General features: G+C 39.1%; 1 protein-coding gene across 3 annotated transcripts in view; it reads left to right on the top strand.

Annotated features, from left to right (window-relative positions):
* The window catches only part of UNC80 (unc-80 homolog, NALCN channel complex subunit), a 237,618-nt gene that overhangs the window by 126,027 nt on the left and 88,086 nt on the right, over positions 1–23,505 (top strand). For all 3 annotated transcript variants that reach the window (XM_082467395.1, XM_082467397.1, XM_082467396.1), the window contains 4 exons: positions 1,741–1,841; positions 13,947–14,147; positions 21,418–21,525; positions 22,714–22,852. In XM_082467395.1, coding sequence (XP_082323521.1) covers positions 1,741–1,841; positions 13,947–14,147; positions 21,418–21,525; positions 22,714–22,852 — 549 coding nt within the window. The remainder of the gene's footprint in view (positions 1–1,740; positions 1,842–13,946; positions 14,148–21,417; positions 21,526–22,713; positions 22,853–23,505) is intronic.

The raw sequence follows: 23,505 nt of genomic DNA on the forward strand, positions 1-23,505 counted from the left end.
GAGCTTGTTAAAACGCAGATCCTGATTCAGCATCTCTGGGATGGGAGCCTGAGACTCTACGCTTTTAACAAGCTTCCTGGTAAAGTTGATGCTGCTGGTTCAAGGACCACAGCTTGAGCAGGGAGCATATGGAGTCTACAGTAGGGAAAGAAAGCGTTTTAATGACAAGGGCAGTTTTTTGCAATCTAGATCTTTGTCCCTTTATTCTTCTGGTCAAGACCTTTAAAGCAAAAATGTAGATATTCCCTTGGGAATAGCTGGCTTAAAGTCTTCTGTAAACTAAAGTCTCTGTTTCCCAGTAAAAACAACCAAAATTTCAGAAAGGAAAGATTGCTGAAGACCTTCAGCAAGTCACTTAACTTCTCAGGGATTTGTTTTCCCCAGCTACCCAATGAGAATAATTCTGTGTACTCCTTGCCTACTGTGAAAGGATGCTCTAAAGATAAATTAGGGATGATTGTAAAGTATGTTGAACTCCTGAGAATAAGCTTTATATACAATCAGAGTTGTAGATTGTCACTATAGGACCCAAAGAGACTCTGAATCCCAAAATGTGTTAGTCCTATGGGCTCTCATCATCGTCTTAGTAGACGAGAAAAAGATTAAGCAGGCTTGCCGATAGGACTTACCAGCTGCCTAGAATTTAACTGTTAGGTTAAAAATTGAAATGAATATTCTTTGCCTTTCAGTCCCTGTATGAAAACCAAAGTGTAAAACTCTTCTTTCTCAGTAAGTTGTTTCAGAAGTCAGTCAGGAAATGTGGATAAATTATCAATCTAGCCTGCTGAAACAGAAGCTGAGTATATTTAATCAAAGAGAGTTTAAAATAGAAAATGTTTCTACACCTACCCACCCTTGCCTTTGAAAATAGCTAATTTATGCGTTAGTTAAGATTCAGCTTATTTTTTTAAGGAGACAATAGAAAAAACCTTATGACATCTTTTGTTACAGGTCTGAGCTGTAAGAGTATCATCAGTTAGTTTGGGGGAAAATATTATTTGAATTAATTATTTAAATTGATCCATGTAGCCTAGCCAGTTAAGTCAAACTATCCAAGCTAGAAGCATAGTTTTGTCATAGAAAATACCCAGAAAAGCTTGTAGATTTGGGGACAAAGCTCTGTTATCTAGTATACTAAGTAGAGAATTCCTGTGACATGTCTCCTTCACAGTTTCCTACAGAGACGAGTTTGGACAAAGGGTTGTCCACAGTTGGGCACAGTTACTTCCAAATTCCCTTAGTTTTTCCGAGGCACCACCCATCTTTGAAGTAGCTCTGATAGCAAAGCCAGGTGGTGTTAAGAGCAGTAGCACTAGCCGTAGTCACAGCAGCAGTGGCGGTAGCAGCACCCTTTGTGGCCACTGCAGGCTGGTTGGTGTCCCTACTTAACTACACCTGTGAGGTCTGGGCAGTCTGGAATGGATTTGGGCACACTCAGCCAACAACTTGCTCATCTCAGCAATTCAAGGATTTGACTCTGTTCTTTTTCTCTGCTCCCATATCTCAAAATGGAAGCCACCATAACAGAGATCATAAATGTCCTTGTAATTGCCAGTTCAGCTGGTGGTGAAGGGAACAGCTCCTATTAATATTACTCCACTAAAGCCGATGCTATGCCCTGTAACCCATTGGCCATGGTAGTCTGCCCTAGGATTCAAAAGCATGGACCACTATACCATAGCAACATGCTCTCCAGGGAGACAGAACAATATAACCTTTCTTGGTATTTTTCTTTTGAAGAAGGGAGTCCTTGGAGTGCAAGTGAGCCCAGCATTGAGCCAGAGGGAATGAGTACAGCCGGCACGGAGGAAAATTACCACAGGAACATGTCATGGCTTCATGTAAGTAGGAATCTCAGAAAGAGCCCTGAGATCAATTTCTTTTGGCATTGGGGAAGATCTGTGGAGGTAGGATGAAAGACTATACTACAAACATCAATCATTTCAGCCTATTAGAAAAATTATAGGCTTTTATTTCAGCTGAACCTCTGGATACTCACTAAGATTGGTCTTCTGGATTGTATTCATTTGAAGCTTATCTAAGACCAAGGGTGCTTTGTTCTGGTTGGCTTGTGAGTCAATGTAAGTCAGGGAAAAAAACCCTGAGGGATCAGGCCAGGTTGGTGGTCAAGAGAGCCTGAGTGACACAAGGCAAGGCATCACGATCAGTTTTATACAGGTCACCACAAATGCTGAGAGCAAGGTCATGGTGTCAGTCTTGAGTGTGTATTAGATCAAATTGTAAACTAGGACGTGGAGATTCTAAGATGATGAAGGTCACACCTCAAAGGGCTCTCCAGAGGGCACAGGCAGGAGGGAATCCCAGGCACAGATTACAGTTCAAGGTTTGACCTGAGTGTAAAGAAAGGAAAAGAAAGGTCCGGAAGCATGACGTGAGATCCACAATTGGCAGGGTACTGCCAGCACTATTATTATTATTTTTTTAACATCTTTATTGGAGTATAATTGCTTTACAATGGTGTGTTAGTTTCTGCTTTATAACAGAGTGAATCAGCTATACATATGCATATATCCCCATATCTCCTCCCTCTTGCGTTTTCCTCCCACCCTCCCTATCCCACCCTTCTAAGTGATCACAGAGCACTGAGCTGATCTCCCTGTGCTATGTGGCTGCTTCCCACTAGCTATCTATTTTACATTTGGTAGTGTATATATGTCCATGCCACTCTCTCACTTCGTCCCAGCTTACCCTTCCCCCTCCCCGTGTCCTCAAGTCCATTCTCTACGTCTGCATCTTTATTCCTGTCCTGCCCCTAGGATCTTCAGAACCATTTTTTTTTTTTTTTACATTCCATATATATGTGTTAACATACGGTATTTGTTTTTCTCTTTCTGACTTACTTCACTCTGTATGACAAACTCTAGGTCCATCCACCTCACTACAAATACCTCCATTTCATTTCTTTTTATGGCTGAGTAATATTCCATTGTATATATGTGCCACATCTTCTTTATCCATTCATCTGTTGATGGACACTTAGGTTGCTTCCATGTTCTGGATATTGTAAATAGAGCTGCAATGAACATTGTTGTACATGACTCTTTTTGAATTATGGTTTTCTCAGGGTATATGCTCAGTAGTGGGATTTCTGTGTCGTATGGTAGTTCTATTTTTAGTTTTTTAAGGAACCTCCATACTGTTCTCCATAGTGGCTGCATCAGTTTACATTCCCACCAACAGTGCAAGAGGGTTCCCTTTTCTCCACACCCTCTCCAACATTTACTGTTTGTACATTTTTTGATGATGGCCATTCTGATCGGTGTGAGGTGATACCTCCTTGTAGTTTTGATTTGCATTTCTCTAATGATTAGTGATGTTGAGCATCCTTTCATATGTTTGTTGGCAATCTGTATATCTTCTTTGGAGAAATGTCTATGTAGGTCTTCTGCCCACTTTTGGATTGGGTTGTTTGGTTTTTTGATATTGAGCTGCATGAGCTGCCTGTAAGTTTTGGAGATTAATCCTTTGTCAGTTGCTTCATTTGCAAATATTTCCTCCTTTTCTGAGGGTTGTCTTTTCGTCTTGTTTATGGTTTCCTTTGCTGTGCAAAAGCTTTTAAGTTTCATTAGGTCCCATTTGTTTATTTTTGTTTTAATTTGCATTTCTCTAGGAGGTGGGTCAAAAAGGATCTTGCTGTGATTTATGTCCTAGAGCGTTCTGCCTATGTTTTCCTCTAAGAGTTTTATAGTGGCTGGCCTTACATTTAGGTCTTTAGTCCATTTTGAGTTTATTTTTGTGTATGGTGTTAGGGAGTGTTGTAATTTTGTTCTTTTACATGTAGCTGTCCAGTTTTCCCAGTAGCACTTATTGAAGAGGCCAGCACTATTATTGATCTTAGATATGGAATGTCTCCATCTCCTCTGATTTTAATCTGACTTCCTGGTAGGGTCAGATAAAGGGCTGGCTGGTACATCACGCTCAGTGTTTACAGTGCTATGCCCTTGGAACTGGTTGATCCCCAGAACTGGCTGATTTTGAGAATCTCTGAGGCAGCTATTTTTAAAGTAAACTTTTTAGTGAAGTCCAACCTACATATTAAAAAGCATACAAAACCTATGTGTACTGCTCAGTAACCACCACCACTTCAAGAAGAACATTAGCAGTACCTTAGAAGCCCTACCTGGGCCCTCGACCAGCCACTACTCTCCCCTGTTGGTCACTGCCATTCTAACTTCTAACGCCAAAAATTATTTTGTCTGTTTTTGAAATGCATATAATTGGTGACATTTGCTGGGTACTCTACTGTGTCTGATTTCTTTTTTTCACATAGGTGTAAATCCTCCAGCTTTGTTCTTCTTCTGCAGGACGGCCCGTTCTATTCTTGGCTATATTCATTTCTATTAGAATCACCTTGTTAATTTCCATAAGAAAGCTTCCACAGCAGCCTTACTTAGAATACAAAGTTCGTTAAAACTGAGGAATTAAAATCTTTAATAAGTCTTCTAATGTATAAAATGGTCTATCCTCCATTAACTTGTGTCCCATCATTCATTTAGGATCTCTTCAATTTTATTCAATAATGCTTTTTAGTTTTGTGTAGCGTTAACCTTCTGGAAGTGTTTGTGTAAGACCAGAGTTATTTATTCTTTAAATATTTAGAAGGGATAACTGGTAGAACCTTCTAGATCTAAAAATTTCTTTGTAGGAAGGTTTTTAATTACAGATTTAATTTATGTAATATGATTAAGATTTCTCCTGGGAGCAGATTGGGCAAATTCATTTTTTTCCTAGGAATTTGTTAATTTAATCCAAATATTCACATTTATTAACAAAAAGATGTTTATAATATTCTTTTTTTAATTTATTGAAGTATAGCTGATTTATAATGTTGTGTTAATTTCTGCTCTACAGCAGTGATTCAGTCATACATATATACATATATTTTCTTTTTCATATTCTTTTTCATCCTGGTTTTTCACAGGATATTGACTATAGTTCCCTGTGCTATACAGTAGAACCTTGTTGTTTATCTATTCTGTTTATAATAGTTTGCATCTGTTAATCCCAAACTCCCAGTCCATCCCTCCCCCACATCCCCTACCCTTTGGCAATGACAAGTCTGTTCTCTATGTCTGTGAGTCTGTTTCTGTTTCGTAGATAAGTTCATTTGTGTCATGTTTTAGATTCCATATATAAGTGATATCATATGGTATTTGTCTTTCTCTGTCTGGCTTACTTCACTTAGTATGAAAATCTTGAGGCCCAGCTATGTTGCTGCAAATGACATTATTTCATTCTTTTTATGGCTGAGTAATATTCCATTGTGTGTGTGTGTGTGTGTGTGTGTGTGTATATATATATATATATATATATATATATATACCACATCTTCTTTATCCATTCATCTGTCAGTGGACATTTAGGTTGTTCCCATGTCTTGGCTCTTGTAAATAGTGCTGCTATGAACATTGGGGTGCATGTATCTTTTTGAATTATAGTTTTATCCAGATATATGCCCAGGAACGGGATTGCTGGATCATATGGCAACTCTATGTTTATTTTTTTAAGGAACCTCCATACTGTTCTCCATAGTGGCTGCACCAATTTACATTCCCACCAACAGTGTAGGAGGGTTCTTAACAGGCACCTTTTGATTCAACGTTATTTACAAAAATAGGCAGCTGGTCAGCAGGCTTTCTGACCCTTGCTCAAGAGACACTCTCTGAAAAACACAAACCAGTCAAAAAATAGGCAAGATCTGAACAGGCACTATGTAGAAGATAATGTGCCATTAGCCAATAAGTATACAAACAGTTCAATCTCTCAAGTCACCAGAGAGTTTATGATCAAATTCCCTCCCTGACAGCCCAGGAGGCTTTCAGGTACTTCTCTTAAGAGGCAGGAGGCAGCCATGCAAATTAGATCAGTGATGAGAGCATCTTGGGGCAGCTCTCCCCACCCAGAATGAGGGGGCCATCACTGTCTATTCTTTACTTACATTGGGAGTATTCAGGACCCTCCTTGGAGCCTTCAGATACATGTAAAAACTGTATATCCTGCCATTTAGCAAATAAGGGAGGCAAGACCGCATCTGGTGAAATCACCAATAAGATGCAGAGAAAATATCCAGACCATCCTTCTTGAAGGTTAAATTCTTTCTTCACGAGAGGAGAATTGGACAATGGGATCACAAAGCAGAGGCAAAGAGGTTTCCGAAGTCCTTTCTGCTTGGTCAGCTGTCATATGCTTCCTCTGAACATTGCTGATCTCAAACATTTTATTTACTTATTTTTTTAATAGATCTTAATTGGCGTATAACTGCTTCACAATACTGTGTTAATTTCTGCTGTCCAACAAAGTGAATCAACCATGTGCATACATATATCCCCATATCCCCTCCCTCTTGAGCATCCCTCCCACCCTCCCTATCTCACCCCTCTAGATCATCGCAGAGCACTGAGCTGATCTCCCTGGGTTATGCTGCTGCTTCCCACTAGCTATCTATTTCACATTCGGTAGTGTATATATGTCCATACCACTCTCTCACTTCGTCCCAGCTTACCCTTCCCCCTCCCCATGTCCTCAAGTCCATTCTATGTCTACCTCTTTATTCCTGTGCTGCAACTAGGTTCATCAGTACCGTTTTTTTTTTTTTAGATTCCATATATATGTGTTAGCATACAGTATTTGTTTTCCTCTTTCTGACTTACTTCACTCTGTATGACAGAGTCTAAGTCCATCCACCTCACTACAAATAACTCAATTTCGTTTCTTTTTATGGCTAATATTCCATTGTATATATGTGCCGCATCTTCTTTATCCATTCATCTGTTGATGGACACTTAGGTTGCTTCCATGTCCTGGCTACTGTAAATAGTGCTGCAATGAACATTGGGATACATGTCTCTTTTTGAATTATGGTTTTCTCAGGGTATATGCCCAGTAGTGGGATTGCTGGATCATATGGTAGTTCTATTTTTAGTTTTTTAAGGAACCTCCGTACCGTTTTCCATAGTGGTTGTATCAATTTACATTCCCACCAACATTGCAGGAGGGTTCCCTTTTCACCACATCCTTTCCAGCATTTATTGTTTCTAGATTTTTTCATAAAGCCATTCTGACCACTGTGAGGTGATACCTCATTGTAGTTTAGATGTGCATTTCTCTAATGATTAGTGATGTTGAGCATCTTTTCATGTACTTCTAGCCCATCTGTATGTCTTCCTTGGTGAAATGTCTATTTAGGTCTTCTGCCCATTTTTTAATTGGATTGTTTGCTTTTTTGATATTGAGCTCCATGAGCTGTTTGTATATTTTGGAGATTAATCCTTTGTTGTTTCATTTGTAAATATTTTCTCCCATTCTGAGGGTTGTCTTTTTGTCATGTTTATGGGTTTCCTTTGCTGTGCAAAATCTTTTAAGTTTAATTAAGTCCCGTTTCTTTATTTTTGTTTTTATTTCTGTCACTCTAGGAGGTGGGTCAAAAAAGATCTTGCTGTGGTTTATGTCAAAGAGTGTTTTTGCTATGTTTTCCTCTAAGAGTTTTATAGTGTCTGGTCTTACATTTAGGTCTTTAATCCATTTTGAGTTTATTTTTGTGTTTGGTGTTATTGTTCTAATTTCATTCTTTTACATGTATCTGTCCAGTTTTCCCAGCACCACTTATTGAAGAGGCTGTCCTTTCTCAACGGTATGTTCTTGCCTCCCTTGTCGTAAATTAGATGACCATATGTGTGTGGGTTTATCACTGGGCATTCTATCCTGTACCACTGATCTGTATTTCTGTTTTTGTGCCAGCACCATACTGTCTTGATTACTGTAGCTTTGTGGTGTAGTTTGAAGTCAGGGAGTCTGATTCTTCCAACTCCATTTTTCTTTCTCAAGGTTGCTTTGGCTATTTGGGGTCTTTTGTGTTTCCATACAAATTGTAAAATTTTTTGTTCTAATTCTGTGAAGAATGCCATTGGTAGTTTGATAGGGATTGCCTTGAATCTGTAGATTGCTTTGGGTAGTATAGTCATTTTCACAATACTGGTTCTTCCAGTACAAGAACATGGTACATTTCTCCATCTGTTTATGTCATCTTTGATTTCTTTCATCAGTGTCTTACAGTTTTCTGAGTACAAGTCTTTCGCCTCCTTAGGCAGGTTTATTCCTAGGTATTTTATTCTTTTTGTTGCAATGGTTAATGGGATTGTTTCCTTACTTTGTCTTTCTGATTTTTTGTTGTTGGTGTATAGGAATGCCAGATATTTCTGTGCATTAATTTTGTATCCTACAACCTTACCAAATTCATTGATTAGTTCTAGTAGTTTTCTGGTGGCATCTTTAGGATTTTCTATGTATAGTATCATGTCATCTACGAACAGTGACAGTTTTACTTCTTCTTTTCCAATTTGTATTCCTTTATTTCTTTTTCTTCTCTGATTGCCATGGCTAGGACTTCCAAAACTATGTTGAATAAGAGTGGCGAGAGTGGACATCCTTGTCTTGTTCCTGCTCTTAGTGGAAATGCTTTCAGTTTTTCACCATTGATTATGCTGCTTGCTGTGGGTTTGTCATATATGGCCTTTATTATGTTGAGGTAGGTTCCCTCTCTGCCCATTTTCTGGAGAGTTTTTATCATAAATGAGTGTTGAATTTTGTCAAAAGCTTTTTCTGCATCTGTTGAGATGATCATATGGTTTTAATTCCTTAATTAGTTAATGTGGTGTATCACATTGATTGATTTGCATATTTTGAAGAATCCTTGTATCCCTGGGATAAATCCCATTAGATCGTGGTGTATGATCCTTTTAATGTGTTGCTGGATTTTGTTAGCTAGTATTTTGTTCAGGATTTTTGCATTATGTTCATCAGTGATATTTGTCTATAATTTTCTTTTTTTGTGATATCTTTTTCTGGTTTTTGTATCAGGGTGATGGTTCCTTCGTAGAATGAATTTGGGAGTGTTTCTCCCTCTGCAATTTTTTGGAAGAGTTTGAGAAGGATAGGTGTTAGCTCTTCTCTAAATGTTTGGTAGAATTCACCTGTGAAGCCACCTGGTCCTGGACTTTTGTTTGTTGGAAGATTTTTAATTACAGTTTCGATTTCATTACTGTGATAGGTCTGTTTATATTTTCTAATTCTTCCTGTTCAGTCTGGGAAGACTGTACCTTTCCAAGAATTTGTCCATTTCTTCGTGGTTGTCCATTTTATTTTCATATAGTTATGTGTAGTAGTCTCTTATAATCCTTTGTATTTCTGTGGTGTCAGTTGTGATTTCTCCTTTTTCGTTTCTAATTTTATTGATTTGCATCCTCTCCCTTTTTTTCTTGATGAGTCTGGCAAAGAGTTTATCAATTTTGTTTCTTCTCAACGAACCAGCTTTTAGTTTTATTGACCTTTGCTATTGTTTTCTTTGTTTCTGTTTCATTTATTTCTGCTCTGATTTTTTTTAAAATTTTTATTTATTTATATTTATTTTTGGCTGTGTTGGGTCTTCGTTTCTGTGCGAGGGCTTTCTGTAGTTGTGGCAAGTGGGGGCCACTCTTCATCGTGGTGCGCAGGCCTCTCACTGTTGTGACCTCTCTTGTTGTGGAGCACAAACTCCAGACGTGCAGGCTCAATAGTTGTGGCTCACGGGCCTAGTTGCTCCGCGGCATGTGGGATCTTCCCAGACCAGGGCTTGAACCCGTGTCCCCTGCATTGGCAGGCAGATTCTCAACCGCTGTGCCACCAGGGAAGCCCTCTGCTCTGATTTTTATGCTTTCTTTCCTTCTACTGACTTTGGGGTTTTTTGTTCTTCTTTCTCTAGTTGTTTTAAGTGTAGGATTAGATTTTTTATTTGAGATTTTCCTTGTTTCTTGAGGTGAGATTGAATTGCTATAAACTTCCCTATTAGAACAGCCTTTGCTTCGTCCCATAGATTTGGGATTGTCGTGTTTTCATTGTCATTTGTTTCTATGTATTTTTTTATTTCTTTGATTTCTTCAGTGATCTCTTGGTTATTTAGTAGTGCACTGTTTAGCCTCCTGTATTTGTGTTTTGTACAGTTTTTTTCCTGTAATTGATTTCCAATATCATAGCATTGTGGTCCAAAAAGATGCTTGATATGATTTCAGTTTTCTTAAATTTTCCAAGGCTTGATTTGTGACCCAAGATGTGATCTATCTGGGAGAATGTTACATGTGCACTTGAGCAGAAATTGTATTCTGCCTCTTTTGGGTAGAATGTTCTATAAATATCAATTAAATCTATCTGGTCTATTGTGTCATTTAAAGATTGTGTTTCCTTATTTATTTTCTGTTTGGATGATCTGTCCATTCATGTAAGTGGCATGTTAAAGTCCCCACTCTTATTGTGTTACTGTCGATTTCTCCTTTCATGGTTGTTAGCATTTGCCTTATGTATTGAGGTGCTCCTATGCTGGGTGCATAAACATTTATAATTGTTATATCTTCTTCTTGGATTGATCCTTCGATCATTATGTAGTGTCCTTCTTTGTCTCTTATAATAGTCTTTATTTTAAAGTCTATTTTATCTGATATGAGTATTGCTCCTCCAGCTTTCTTTTGTCTTCCATTTGCATGGAATATCTTTTTCCATCCCTTCACTTTCAGTCTGTATATGTCCCTAGGTCTGAAGTGAATCTGTTGTAGACAGCATATGTCTGGGTCTTGTTTTTTATCCATTCAGCCAGTCTGTGTCTTTTGGTTGGGGCATTTAATCCATTTACATTCAAGGTTATTATCAACATGTATGTTCCTATTACCATTTTCTTAATTGTTTTGGGTTTGTTATTGTGGGTCTTTTTCTTCTCATGTGTTTCCCACGTAGAGAAGTTTCTTTAGCATTTGTTGTAAAGCTGGTTTGGTGGTGATGAATTCTCTTAGGTTTTGCTTGTCTGAAAAGCTTTTGATTTCTCCATCAAATCTGAATGAGATCCTTGCTGGGTAGAGTGATCTTGGTTGTAGGTTTTTTTCTTTCATCACTTTAAGTACATCCTGCCACTCCCTTCTGGCCTGCAGAGTTTCTGCTGAAAAATCAATTGATAACTTTATGGGGTTTCCTTTATATGTTATATTTGTTTTTCCCTTGCTGCTTTTAATATTTTTAGTTTGAATTTAATTTTTGTTAGTTTGATTACTGTGTGTCTTGGTGTGTTTTTCCTAGGGTTTATCCTGTATGGGACTCCCTGTGCTTCCTGGACTTGGGTGACTATTTCCTTTCCCATGTTAGGGAAGTTTTCAACTCTAATCTCTTCAAATATTTTCTCAGATGCTTTCTTTTTCTCTTCTTCTGGGACTCCTGTAATTCAAATATTGGTGCATTTAGTGTTATCCCAGAGGTCTCTGAGGTTGTCTTCAATTCTTTTCATACTTTTTTCTTTATTCTGCTCCTTGGTGGTTATTTCTGCCCTTTTGTCTTCCAGCTCATTTATTCGTTCTTCTGCCTCACTTATTCTGTTATTGATTCCTTCTAGTGTATTTTTCATTTCAGTTATTGTGTTGTTCATCTCTGTTTGTTTGTTCTTTAGTTCCTCTAGATCTTTCTTAAACATTCACATTTTCTCAATGTGTGCTTCCCTTCTCTTTCCAAGATTCTGGATCATATTTACTATCATTACTCTGAACTCTTTTTCAGGTAGATTGCCTATTTCCTCTTCATTTACTTGGTCTTGCAGGTTTTTACATTGTTCCTTCACCTGTGACATATTTTTTTGCCATCTCTTTTTTTTTTTTTTTTTATGAGTGGGATTGTCTTCCTGTCTTACTGGTTGTTTGGCCTGAGGCTTCCAGCACTGGAGTTTGTAGGCTGTTGGGTAGAGCTGGGTCTTGGTGCTGAGATGAAGACCTCCATGAGACCTCACTCTGATGAATATTCCCTGGGGTATGAGGTTCTCTGTTAGTCCAGTGGTTCAGACTCAGAGCTGCCACAGCAGGAGCTTCAGCCCAACCCCTGGCTTGTGAACCAAGATCCCACAAGCCATGTGGGGTGGCAAGAAAAAAAAAAAAAAAGAGAGAACCATTACAAAGTAAAAAATAAAATTAGACTAGGAAACTAACAGGTATGTTAGAAAGAATATAGATATAAAAATATAGATGAATCAACAACCAGAAGGTACAACAGTACCACAATAGTAAGAAAGAGGAGGAGGGAAAAGAGAAAAACAAAAAAGAAAAGAAAAAAGAAAAAACGAGGAAAAGGCCTTGGCTGTGGAGGGTGGGGCCTAAGTAAGGGTGAGGTTTGGGTTGGGGGCCGGGCCTATTTAGGACCCACAGGGCTGGAAAAGGCCCTGGGAGCTGTGGGGGGTGGTGCTTAGGCTCAAGGAAGAGAAGAGGTTGGGCATGCCCCCCATCCCATTCTCAGAGGGCGGGGGACCTCACCTGGGAGCCCAGCAGGCTTTCTGGGCTCGAGTGGGTGGGGTAAACGCCCTCCTCTCCTTTCCTGCTCCTCCCAGAGGACCCCTCCTGCCTGCCTCTCCTGATCTCCCTGGCCTCAGGGACGCCTATCCTGTCTGGCCTCCACTTCTCCTCCCCGCCTCTGTCCCCCCATGTCCTACCGGTTCACTTGGGGGTTCCTCCTGTCTCTTTGGGCGTCAGCATCCACTACCAGTGGGTGGTAGGTGCCCTAGTTGTGGGGAGATGCTCTATAATATTTTCTTAAGATCATCTTAAATTTCGTGAGATCTACAGTAATGTGCCTTTATCATTTCTGATATTGGTAGGTTTTATCTTTTCTTTCTCTTTTTTTGATCAGTCTTGCTAGAAGTTTGTCAGTTTTATTAGTCAAAGAACCATTTTTTGGCCAGATTAAAGAATAACAAGGGAAGCTTTACAGTTCTTATTTGTGCCCTGACTCATGTTAGTATAAACAGGAATATCAGGGATCTTCAATGAATCTTGAGAGAGATCTGGATATTCTGTTCAGACAACACCTATTTTTTTATTTTGAAAACTTTGAAGAGTATGAGGTATTGTTAGCCGAGTTTGAGAGGGGTGCATTGTTATTGTTATTTACATTTGTCTCAGATTAAGCAGGGCCTCTCATTCCTAAGGAAATGCATGGCAGCCCTGCCTAGAGGTTCGATTGGTCTTATCTGTGTAGACTTACTTTATGTTCTCCATCCAGTATGGCACGTGGTCTCGCACAGGTTAGGTGTTGGGGTGGGAACTAGTTTCATGACGGATAGAATCATTCAGAAGATTACTCTGTGCAGATTTGACTAAACTTGAAGCTCTAGGAATGCTACTGCCTTTTTAGGAAGGCAACTTAAGAAGTTATCATCTCAAGGGCCTTCATTTCTTTTCTTAAAATAACCATATCATTTAAATCAACTGAGTTATTTTCTGGAATCCTATTTGGGAAGTCTAGAAGATATGAGGATTTGAGCCAGATCAAGCCACAAGTGAAGAGCTAGAATAGCCCAAAAGCTGAAAACAAATTAGTTTGTAAAAAGGGAAATGAAGTGCTACAGTGGGTTTCAAGGCCCAGTTGAATTTTAGAGGCCAGGGTGGAAGATGCAGAAATGTTTTCAAGTTCCATGTAGGTGGGCTGGAGTTAAAGACATCCCACAGCTGTCAAAGGCCAGCCAAATCCTTTGGGATGGAACTTCTCATTAGTTTCTGCTCTTCTCCTGGCTCCTTCTACAACATAAGAGCTGAAAAAATAATACATTTTAATTTCAGAATCTTCATTTGAAAATATTTGGGAATCAGACACTCCCCGATAATTGTTTAAATTTTTGAAGAGCACTTAACCTTGTATTATTTCAAAAAGAACTTCCTATCAAGTGTGAATCCAGGGAGCAAAAGAAGCCAAGTACGTGAAGGCTTGTAACTGTTCTCTTGTGGGAATTATTATTCTCTGTGGAATTATTGTGATTTTAAGACCCATTAAGGAAAGTTGACATTCTGACTTTTCATCTTCCACCCGACATCGTTGTTCACTGTTGGTCTGTACCCTGGTTGCCTGGTTGAGCTTCAGTGATGTCTGTGTTCCAGGTCATGATCTTGCTGTGCAATCAGCAAAGCTTCATCTGCACCCACGTTGACTACTGCCACCCTCACTGCTACCTGCACCACAGCCGCTCCTGTGCCCGGCTTGTCAGGGCCATTAAGCTGCTCTACGGAGACTCCGTGGACTCCCTCCGAGAGAGCAGCAGCGTCAGCAACGTGGCTCTCCGGGGCAAGAAGCAGAAGGAGGTGAGAGAATGATCACATGATAATATACCAATGATAGGGAAAATGATGTCCTAACAGTCTTTTCTCTGGAAATGTAAACTTCAGCCCACTGCAGTTGCATAAACAGGCTACAGATCTGTGTGATTTCGAGCAAAATTAGAAGATGGGTACAAAAAAGACAAGTGCTTTGTCTTCATGTCCATGAGCAAACATGGGCCCAACTCTTTTCCCAGGCTTATTTCTACAAATAAATATGAACCCAAAGAGGCACTGGTGATAAGTAGGTTGCTGTGGTAGGAAGAATAATGTCCCCCCAAAGATGTCCGATTTCTAATCCTTGGAACCTGTGAATATGCTACCTCACTTGGCAAAAGGGATTTTGCCTATGTGAGTAAGTTAAGAATCTTATAATGGGGAGATTATCCTGGGTTAGCCAAGTGGGCTGAACATAGTCAGAGGTAGAGATGGAGATGTGATGACAGAAGCAGAGGTCAGAATGATGCAGGGCAGTGAGTCCAGGCAGCCTCTAGAAGCTGGAAAGGGCAAGGAAATGGATGATTCCCTAGAGCCTCCAGAAGGAACACAGCCCTGCCAATTCATTTTAGACTTCTGACCTAGAGAACTGTTAAGATAAATTTGTGTTATTTTTTTGCCAGGAAGATTCTAGTGATTTGATACAGCAGTAATAGGAAATGATACAGTTAGAGCTTAAGAAATAAGCAATAAATAGCCCAACTGCTCACTGATAAATAATAGAGTCAAATCAGACTAAAGGAAACTTCTTCAAGAAACTATTACACTTTCTAAGCATTCTGCTGCACTTTCCTGAAAACTGAACAGCTGAGCTGGCAGAAGATGAAGACAGTAACCAGGGCTGCCGTGCTTCTGCTAGGGAAGCCCCGAGTTACCCAACTGCCCCTGAACAGGCGTGATGGCCAAGATGCTCCACCGCGTGCTGCTGGCCGCCCCTGCAGCTGCTTCTCACAAGTGGATTTGCCAAGAGATTTTTATATAATCCCTATTCATTTCAATGAGCATTCATTGTGCACCTGCTGTTGGCACAATATGAGGCCAGATATTCTTGGAGAAATAAAAAATAATTAAGCAGGAGTAGAGGATATTTCTGTTGATACTAAAGAGTTTGTGAACCAGGTTTGGTGGGGTGGGAGGATGGCAATGAAATACAAATCAAGCTAGAGAATATAAGCAATAACAAAAAATGCACAGTTGAGTTGTATATCAATCTGTAATGCTTTAGCACTCACAAAAGGGATTTATTTAATTATGATTTTTTGAATTATGAAAGCAATATGGGTGTATGGAAGAAATTTTAGCTAATACAAGAGCTCCTAAAGAGATCCTAAAGAAAAAAAATATGTATCTCATGCATATCATAAGTGTGCTAATTTGCCTTCTGGAATATGACCTTTTAGTATTTTTTTCAAAGCATATGTATGAGAGTATAAGGTAGGTATACATCATTGACAAAGTACTTTTTGATTCTTGCAAATCTTGTGCAGGAGATACTCTTCATCACATTTTACAGATGAAAATGTTGAGGTTCAGAAAGATGAGATTGTCCACAGTTCACATCTAGAACAGCTAGACTTTAATTTATAAACATGGAATTTCAAAGTCAGGGCTTTTTCAACTAGACTCTATTGCATCTCCTGGTATTCAAACTACACAAATTCTGAGGGGAAATCAGGTGGGGAAACTACATGAACTGCTAAATGATGACATGAAAAGAAAAATGTGTATGTGTATATATGTTTGTATGTGTATGCATGTACATAGACATGCATTTATGTTTGAGATACATGTATGTATGTACATACATGTATCTCAAACATAAATGACACTACATACAAAGAAAACCTATTTTTATTTAGGTAAGTTCTCCTTCATATAAAAACTCCCTTAGCTTTAGAAGAAAACCATATATGTTGAAAATTGTAAAAATACGCCAACCTAATGTTCATTGTTCACCATACACACGCTGAGATTTCTTACTTCCATACCTTTGCTCCAGCTGTATCTTCACCTGTAATCTATACATGGCTGAACCCAAACATCCTTCAAGATCCAACTCAAGTGCCACCTCCTTCTTTTCTGATCTCCCTAGAGTTTACCACAGGGCATACTGCAGGTGGATGATTAATGACATTTTCTATTGCTTCTTCCTCTAAACTACAATGATGGTTTACTTGTGCTTTTCACATCTTTCATTCAACTATTCATTCATTCATTGATCCATCCATCCATGCATCTATTCAACAAATTTTAAAGAGATTCTGGACCATGCTGAGTCCATACTGTGTTGGGTATAATAATGGCCAAAGAGATATGGCCCTACCCTTGTAAGATGCACACAGTCTAGTCTAGAGACAGAAATTAATCAAATAAACATCCCAAGTTGATGTAAAATTGCAACAACGATAAGCACAATGAAGGAGAAACACTCTGTGCTGAGAGATCTTATGAATAAGACTTTGAACCAAGGATGATGGCTGGAGCACGGAGGACCGTGGTGCCTGATGAGGCTGCACAAGCAGGTAGAGAGCAGACCAGGTTGAGCCTCTGAGGCCTTGGGAAGGATTTTAGTCTTTATCCTGTGAATAGTGACAAGCACTGAGAGGTTTTTAAGATTGCTCTGCCTGCAAAGCGGGGCTACTTACATCCCTATTTCTCTTCTCAATTATAAAGCTTCTTGAGAACTGAGGCAGTCTTGCACATTTTGTATCCTGTGTGATACCTAACAGAGTACCTCACTATGGCAGAGGGACTATAATATTGAATGAGTGAGTGGGCTGTAGAGTTCTATGGTGTTTCATGAGTGCCTTTCACCTCTGGCCCATCCAGGACACTGGCCTGAAGCAGCAGAAAAGGTTACCAACCTTACATGTTGTTTACATTTTTGAAAGGGAAAGGGAAGGTAAAGCAAGAGTATAAGTGTTCCCTAACCCTAACACATTTAAATTAGTCATGCAGGTGGAGAGCTGAAAAGATGTATTGAGTCTTCTGTGATAAACATTTTATTTCCAAAATGCCAGCCTCCTGTTCAAGCTTCTTTTTTATTCTCTCATGATGTTTCCATTTGCCTGTTCTGAATCTGTCACATAAATGAACAATGCCCACATTTTCAGAGCCCAAATGAAAACAGAGTAGGCAATAAGTCAAGAATAAAAGCAGTGATTCTGATTTAAATCGAAACTTATGAGCAATTGGTATTTCATTCGTGCTTCCTTTTTAATTGGTTTTTATGACAGAATATATTTGTGGCAGCTAGTACATTTTGTAACCCATCTAACTCTGATCAATCTGCTAATCTACATTTCAGTGCTCAGAGACTCACTGTACATTCTGTTAGTCTGTTTTAGTGCACTTCCAAATTTGAAAGGTTTAGATAAGCTATCATTATATATATCACCTTCACCAAAAGGTGAATTCACCAAAAAATTATTTTATTTTTCCTGTATATCTGTACCTTGTCTAATGCTATGTTCTAAACATAGTAATGTGCAATTAGTGCTTGCTGATGGAAATGAGTGGATAAAACATTTTTTCCTTTCAGCCAAAAAGGAGAGGTAAATAAAAGGTTATATGTGCCCAAAAAAAGAAAGGGCATAGTGTCCATAAATTTTGTGAAGCCAGTGTAAATGGCAAGAGGCCACCTGATTTCCTGCAGGACTAATATTTTTCTAAATCTATGGAAAACACAGCTGTGAGGCCAAGCCCAAGCCCTAGGTCTTGATTTCATTGGTCAGAATTACTCTTCACTATGACATACATAACTCCTATGTCAAAGATGTATGAGACACAAAGGGTCTGGGTTACCTCTGGGGAAATACTATACTTCTATTGGCATGTTTCTTTCCAGAAACATGAGGCAATCCCTTTCCCAAAGAACCCAGTAGGCTGACTCCAATTTTCCCAAATTTTAAATACCTCATTATTTCCACACTGTTATCATCATTTATGACATGTATTTCTGTTTCTACTTATCTTGAATTTTCGTTTGTTTGCTAGCTGTCTCTCCTGGTAAGATACACTCTCCAGAAGGGCCAGTATCATGGGGGTTTTGCTCCTAAGCATATCCTCAGAAGTTAGCCCTGTTCCTGGCATATGGTTAATTCTTAATAAACATACTTGAATTATTAAATGAATAAGTAAAATGTTTACTTAAACTAATTATGTATTATGCCTCCGTTGTCAACAATATTTTGTTGTAAGGAATAGAAACCCATTGAGATTTGTTCAAATAATTAGAGTTTCTTCAAAGGATATAGCAGAATCTCATGAAACCAAGGACAGGTGGGAAACACAGTCAAGCCTCAAAGGAATGAGATCCAAAGCTGCTGTCCATCTCAGGGTGGACAGAGTCTCTCATCTCTGCTTCTTTCTGCATCATCTCTGTCTGCTGACTCATCTCTGTCCCCTGACCAGCAACCCCTGCTTTATTCATCTTGTACTTAGACTGAAGTCTCAAGGTTGCATCATCATTTCTCAGCCCCAGTAACCATCACTAAATGAATCAGACTCGGTCCCCTAATTCCATAGGACAGGAATTTGATGGGACCAACCCCTCCTCTTTCTGATCCAAACACCACAAGTGATAATTCCCTGGACAGTTAAAGGATTGGTTTTGCACTACAGATTTTATCCGTAGTGGTCAGGATGAGGACAAGAAAGAGGGAGCCAATTATAATGAATATGTCCAAGATATATACATAGAAGAAAATTACAGTAGTCCAAGTTCTACACCATCCCATAGCAAGCATGTCCCAGTATCCCTGCCAGCTCTTGGGACTGTATAACGTCCTCCCACTGACCATAGCTGCCTCTGGTAGATCGACTCAACAATGAATGACATCCTCTATTAGTGATAAATTCTGTCCTTCAGTCTTGGGTTACTAGTTTCGGTTTTCTTTGCAGTCCCTGCTTGATGTGTGTTTCCAACCACCACCTACATCTCACAGTCCAGTGAAATTTCTAACTCTTCAGGAACCACTAATAACCAATAAATGCCTTCAGAACCAGCCTCCTACTCCATCCATTTTCTTACTCTCTTCTAGCCAAGTTTTACACCACGTTACCAAAGCAAAAAGCAACTGATGATAATGTTAGTCTGAGTCAGGGTCACACCAGTAGAGGACTTTAGGGACCTCACATAGGGCACGCAAGTGCCCATCACACGTGTACCCATCTTTAATACCTGTTTTCAGGCCTGAACAAGTCACTCAAGAAGAGTTCCTAGCCCATCACCCTAGTGTAAAAGCCTTTCCAATTCCCTTCCCTTTCCACTAAAACAAACATCCTAATAATCTTGAAGCCAGCAGAACACACCAGGCTTCTTAAGGAACATGCCAGGATATTAAATATTTGATATTTGAGAAGCTTGACTTATACCTTCTGTCCCCAGCAGACAGGATTAAACAGAAGCCTACATTTCACAGAGTGTGAGAAACAGACATAAATGTTTGTCCTTTTTCCTCTGAGTATTTTTCTGTATCTGCTTGCTTAAAATTCCTGTAAATTAATCAAAAGCATTGTTCAAAGGTAACCCTGAAAAGATAAAATGTCCAGCCAAAGGAGGAAGCAATAAAATATTTTAAAAATTTAAAAATCAATTTTAAAATAACTCTAACGACCTGGGGGATATTCATCATAAAATCACAGTGAAATGAAATGTTTAAGACTGTGTACCACATATATAGCATCGTCACAGCTTTGCTAAGATGCATAGGGGGACAAAAGACTGAAAGGAACCAAATAATGGCCATCACTGAGTTGAGGATTATAAGGATTTTTATTTTCTTCTTTATAGTTTTTTTGTATTTTCCAGGTATTCTGCAATTTACATTTTTTTTTTAATAAATAGAAAGAATAAAAGCAGAAAGATGCCACTTTTTAAATACCTTGATTTTTTACAAAGTCAGATACACCCCTATATTTATATGGAAAATGATTGCCATATATGATTTTAGAAGTTTTCAAATTATATAAAATAGGCATGATATTTATGCTATATTTTGCTTTTACATTCACAGGGGGGGAAAAAAGCATTGCAGGATTTCTCTCCCCAGATGATATTTATTCCCAAGCAGAATTTCTCTCCCTAAATGATATGTGTTCCCAAGTATGTGCCTCCGCTTTTTTTTTTTTTTTAATCTTTAGAAAACACAGCAAGAGCTCTGATTCATTTGTTTCCAAGTAGACTCGTTTAAAAGTTCATTCCATACCGGTCACATAACAGATGCATTGTCTTGGGTCTTTTTGTCAGAGTTTTGAAAGACTTTCTTGGAACATGCATGTACTTTTTAGATTTGCTTTTTCTTTCAAAATATCTCCGTCTATAACACTGTGAAGCTCTGTTCAGAAATTCTAAAGGAGTTCAGTTGTTTACCCTTGGCACTGAGGGAGAGAGTGTTTCACTGACATGTCACTGGAAAAACAAATGAGCATTTATACTGTGCAAAGGGATGGATTCCCTGTTTGCACAGCCTGGAGTGCAAAAATGGAGGCATCAGGACTCAGGATAAATAAACAAGGGCCTGCCACCACTGGAGCAATCATTCTCCCAGCTGCTCTGTCCACTCCATTCCTTGGCACTTAGAGAGTCAGGGGAAGAAAATGTCTCCTCCGTGTGTATGCAGATGTCAGGCCTATTCTGGACCCTGGTTGAGGGGACAATTTGAAAGAAGAGCTGCTGCGTCCAATAGACAAGTATGGTTTTTAAAAAAAACAAAAACACTTTACCTGGATGATGGATGCTATGAACTCGTACTTCGTTGATGAGTCTTTTATCTTTCACTTCCTAACACTCCTCTGTGAAACATTTTGTCTTCCAAATAATCAACTTGTAACATCCAACCCTTTAAAGGGATTATTAGAGAGAGTGGCTTTTAACTGGCAATATTTAAAAAGATTTGTGTTTTTCACAGCTTGGTGGAATATAATTAGCCCTGAAATGGAAATCAGGAGATCCTGTCCTTTCCTTATTCTACTAATAACCAGCTCTGCAATTTGGTCAAGCTACTCCACCTCTCTGGGTCCTGGTCTCCTCAGTGGTAAAAGAGGAGTTTGTGGCTAAATACCCCTAAGCTATCTTTTCATGACAAAATTAACTACTTTTATCACTTTCAGAATGTGCAGGCCCATAAAAAGTCCTTACTGAAATCATCTGTTGCATTAGAAGCAGTTGGTTGTTTGGAGAATTTGGAGGAAAGCAGCACTGTTGGGTTTTGAGAGAACACAACCTTCTTCGCCACCTATCTTCTGTTCTTTCCAGTGCTCAGATAAATCATGCCTGAGGACGCCTTCTCTGAAAAAGAGAGTTTCAGATGCCAACCTAGAGGGGAAAAAGGACTCTGGAATGCTGAAATACATCAGACTACAGGTATTGATGCATGGATCAGAAATATTCGCGGAGCAGTAATAAGGAGGGAACTCCAGATATCCTGTTTACTAATGTTTGGGACATACAATGTGCCAACTGGCACAGTGTTGGCAGAAAGGCCCCTCTAATTTGGTGAGCAAGAGTGCTACCAAGTATGCAAGGAAAAATCCCTTCTTGCTGGACAGCCATCTTCCATAGAGACAAGGCTTGGGGAGCTTGGCTGGAACCGTGCCTCTTCCCATTCTCTCCACTCCAATGGAGCCAGCTTCCCACCAATGCTCACAGGTGGGAACGATGCTCACAGGTCTTGGAATGAGACAGTCGGGGTTCAAATCCTATACCTGCTGCTCTGGCTCTGGGACCTTGGGCAAGTTAACTTAATTTTTCTCAGTTTTAGTTGCCTAATCTCTAAAATGGGGATTTTAACACTAGACCCACCTCAAAGAATTATTGCATGGATTAAAAAAGATAGTAAATTTAGCTACTTAGCCAGTGCTTGACACAGTTATATTGTTATTACAACCTAAACTCTAAATCATAATACATTTCCCAGGGGAAGAGAAAAAAAAGTTTCATGTTTTTCTAGAAAGTGTTTTAAATTATGGTTAAAGACCTAGACTTGCCCCAAACCTACATTTATCACCAAAATTATTTGAAATAATGGATTAAATGGGATTTTGTTGGCTAACCTGGAGCAATAACCACAGTGTATAATGTTTTGAAGGGAAAATGCCATCCAAGTTCACTGGCTTAGAAAACTAACTTTCTGAATGGAACTCCTTTATAAATTAGAGGCTGATCACAGTTTCCAGTGGAAATCAGCTTCTAACAGGAAGGAAGATAAGATGCTATGAAAGTTCACCAGGACTTTAAACACAAAGATATATTGGCTGGAGTCCTTCTTTCTCACGGAGCTATACTTATTCTACAGTTTATTCCCTAGGTGGTTGCAAATTAGTTTTTGTGGTGAAAGTATTATAAAATTAATACGATTTGGGGGTAATTATACATCAACTAATAGGGTATAAAGCTTATTATACATCATGCCAATAAATACACTCCCACTTTAGAACGTATTTTAAGGTCATTTAAGGAAAGCAGAGAGAGGGGAAGTGACACTTAACACTCTAGAGGAGTACAGCAATCTGTCTTCAAAGATTTTATGACATCATTTCCATCTTTTCCCAGGTAATGAGCCTGTCGCCTGCTCCCTTATCTCTGCTAATCAAGGCAGCACCAATTCTGACGGAGGAGATGTATGGAGACATCCAGCCAGCTGCCTGGGAGCTCCTGCTCAGCATGGATGAGCACATGGCGGGGGCAGCAGGTAGAGAAAGACCACCTGGGACCCTGGTCCTGCTGCCACTCATCCCAGCGTTTAAACAAGAGAGAGGCACATTCATTCCATTTTCACCCTTAGGTCAGATCGCTAGCAATAGCTGGACCTCTAGACAGAGGTGTGCACTGAACGGAAACAGGCCTAGGCTCTGTGTGCACCCTGTTCATGTCACTGTAGAGTTTGCACAAGGGCAGCATGTCTCCCCCAAGATGTTACCAAATTATAGAGAATGATTTCCCCCAGAACCTACATTTTCACTATATTTCACAAAAGATAAAATTCTTTTTGTGTGTTGTGATTTCCCAGATTGACCATGAATGACCATCATTAATTTTATTAAAGCTTACGTGAGTAATAGTCTGTGTTCAAATCACAAAATCAAAATAAATTTGTGAAATTTAAGTGACGTGTCCAAAGCCACATAGCTAACAAATGGTAGAGGTAAAATCTGGATTCTTCATCGTTTTCCACTTTTTGTGCATATTCCTTTATTTTATAGTTATTTTAATTGAAAATGCTCATGGTTAAAATTCAAATAATATAAAAGTGTATGAAGTTTAAAAGTATCACCCTCTTTCCCATGACTCCCAGTCCTCTTTCTCAGAGGTGACAGTTTTTAAATTTCCCAGGAAACCTCTAGG

Source organism: Balaenoptera physalus (genome assembly GCF_965194825.1).
Source record: "Balaenoptera physalus genome assembly, chromosome: 6".
NCBI classification, from domain to species: Eukaryota; Metazoa; Chordata; class Mammalia; order Artiodactyla; family Balaenopteridae; genus Balaenoptera; species Balaenoptera physalus.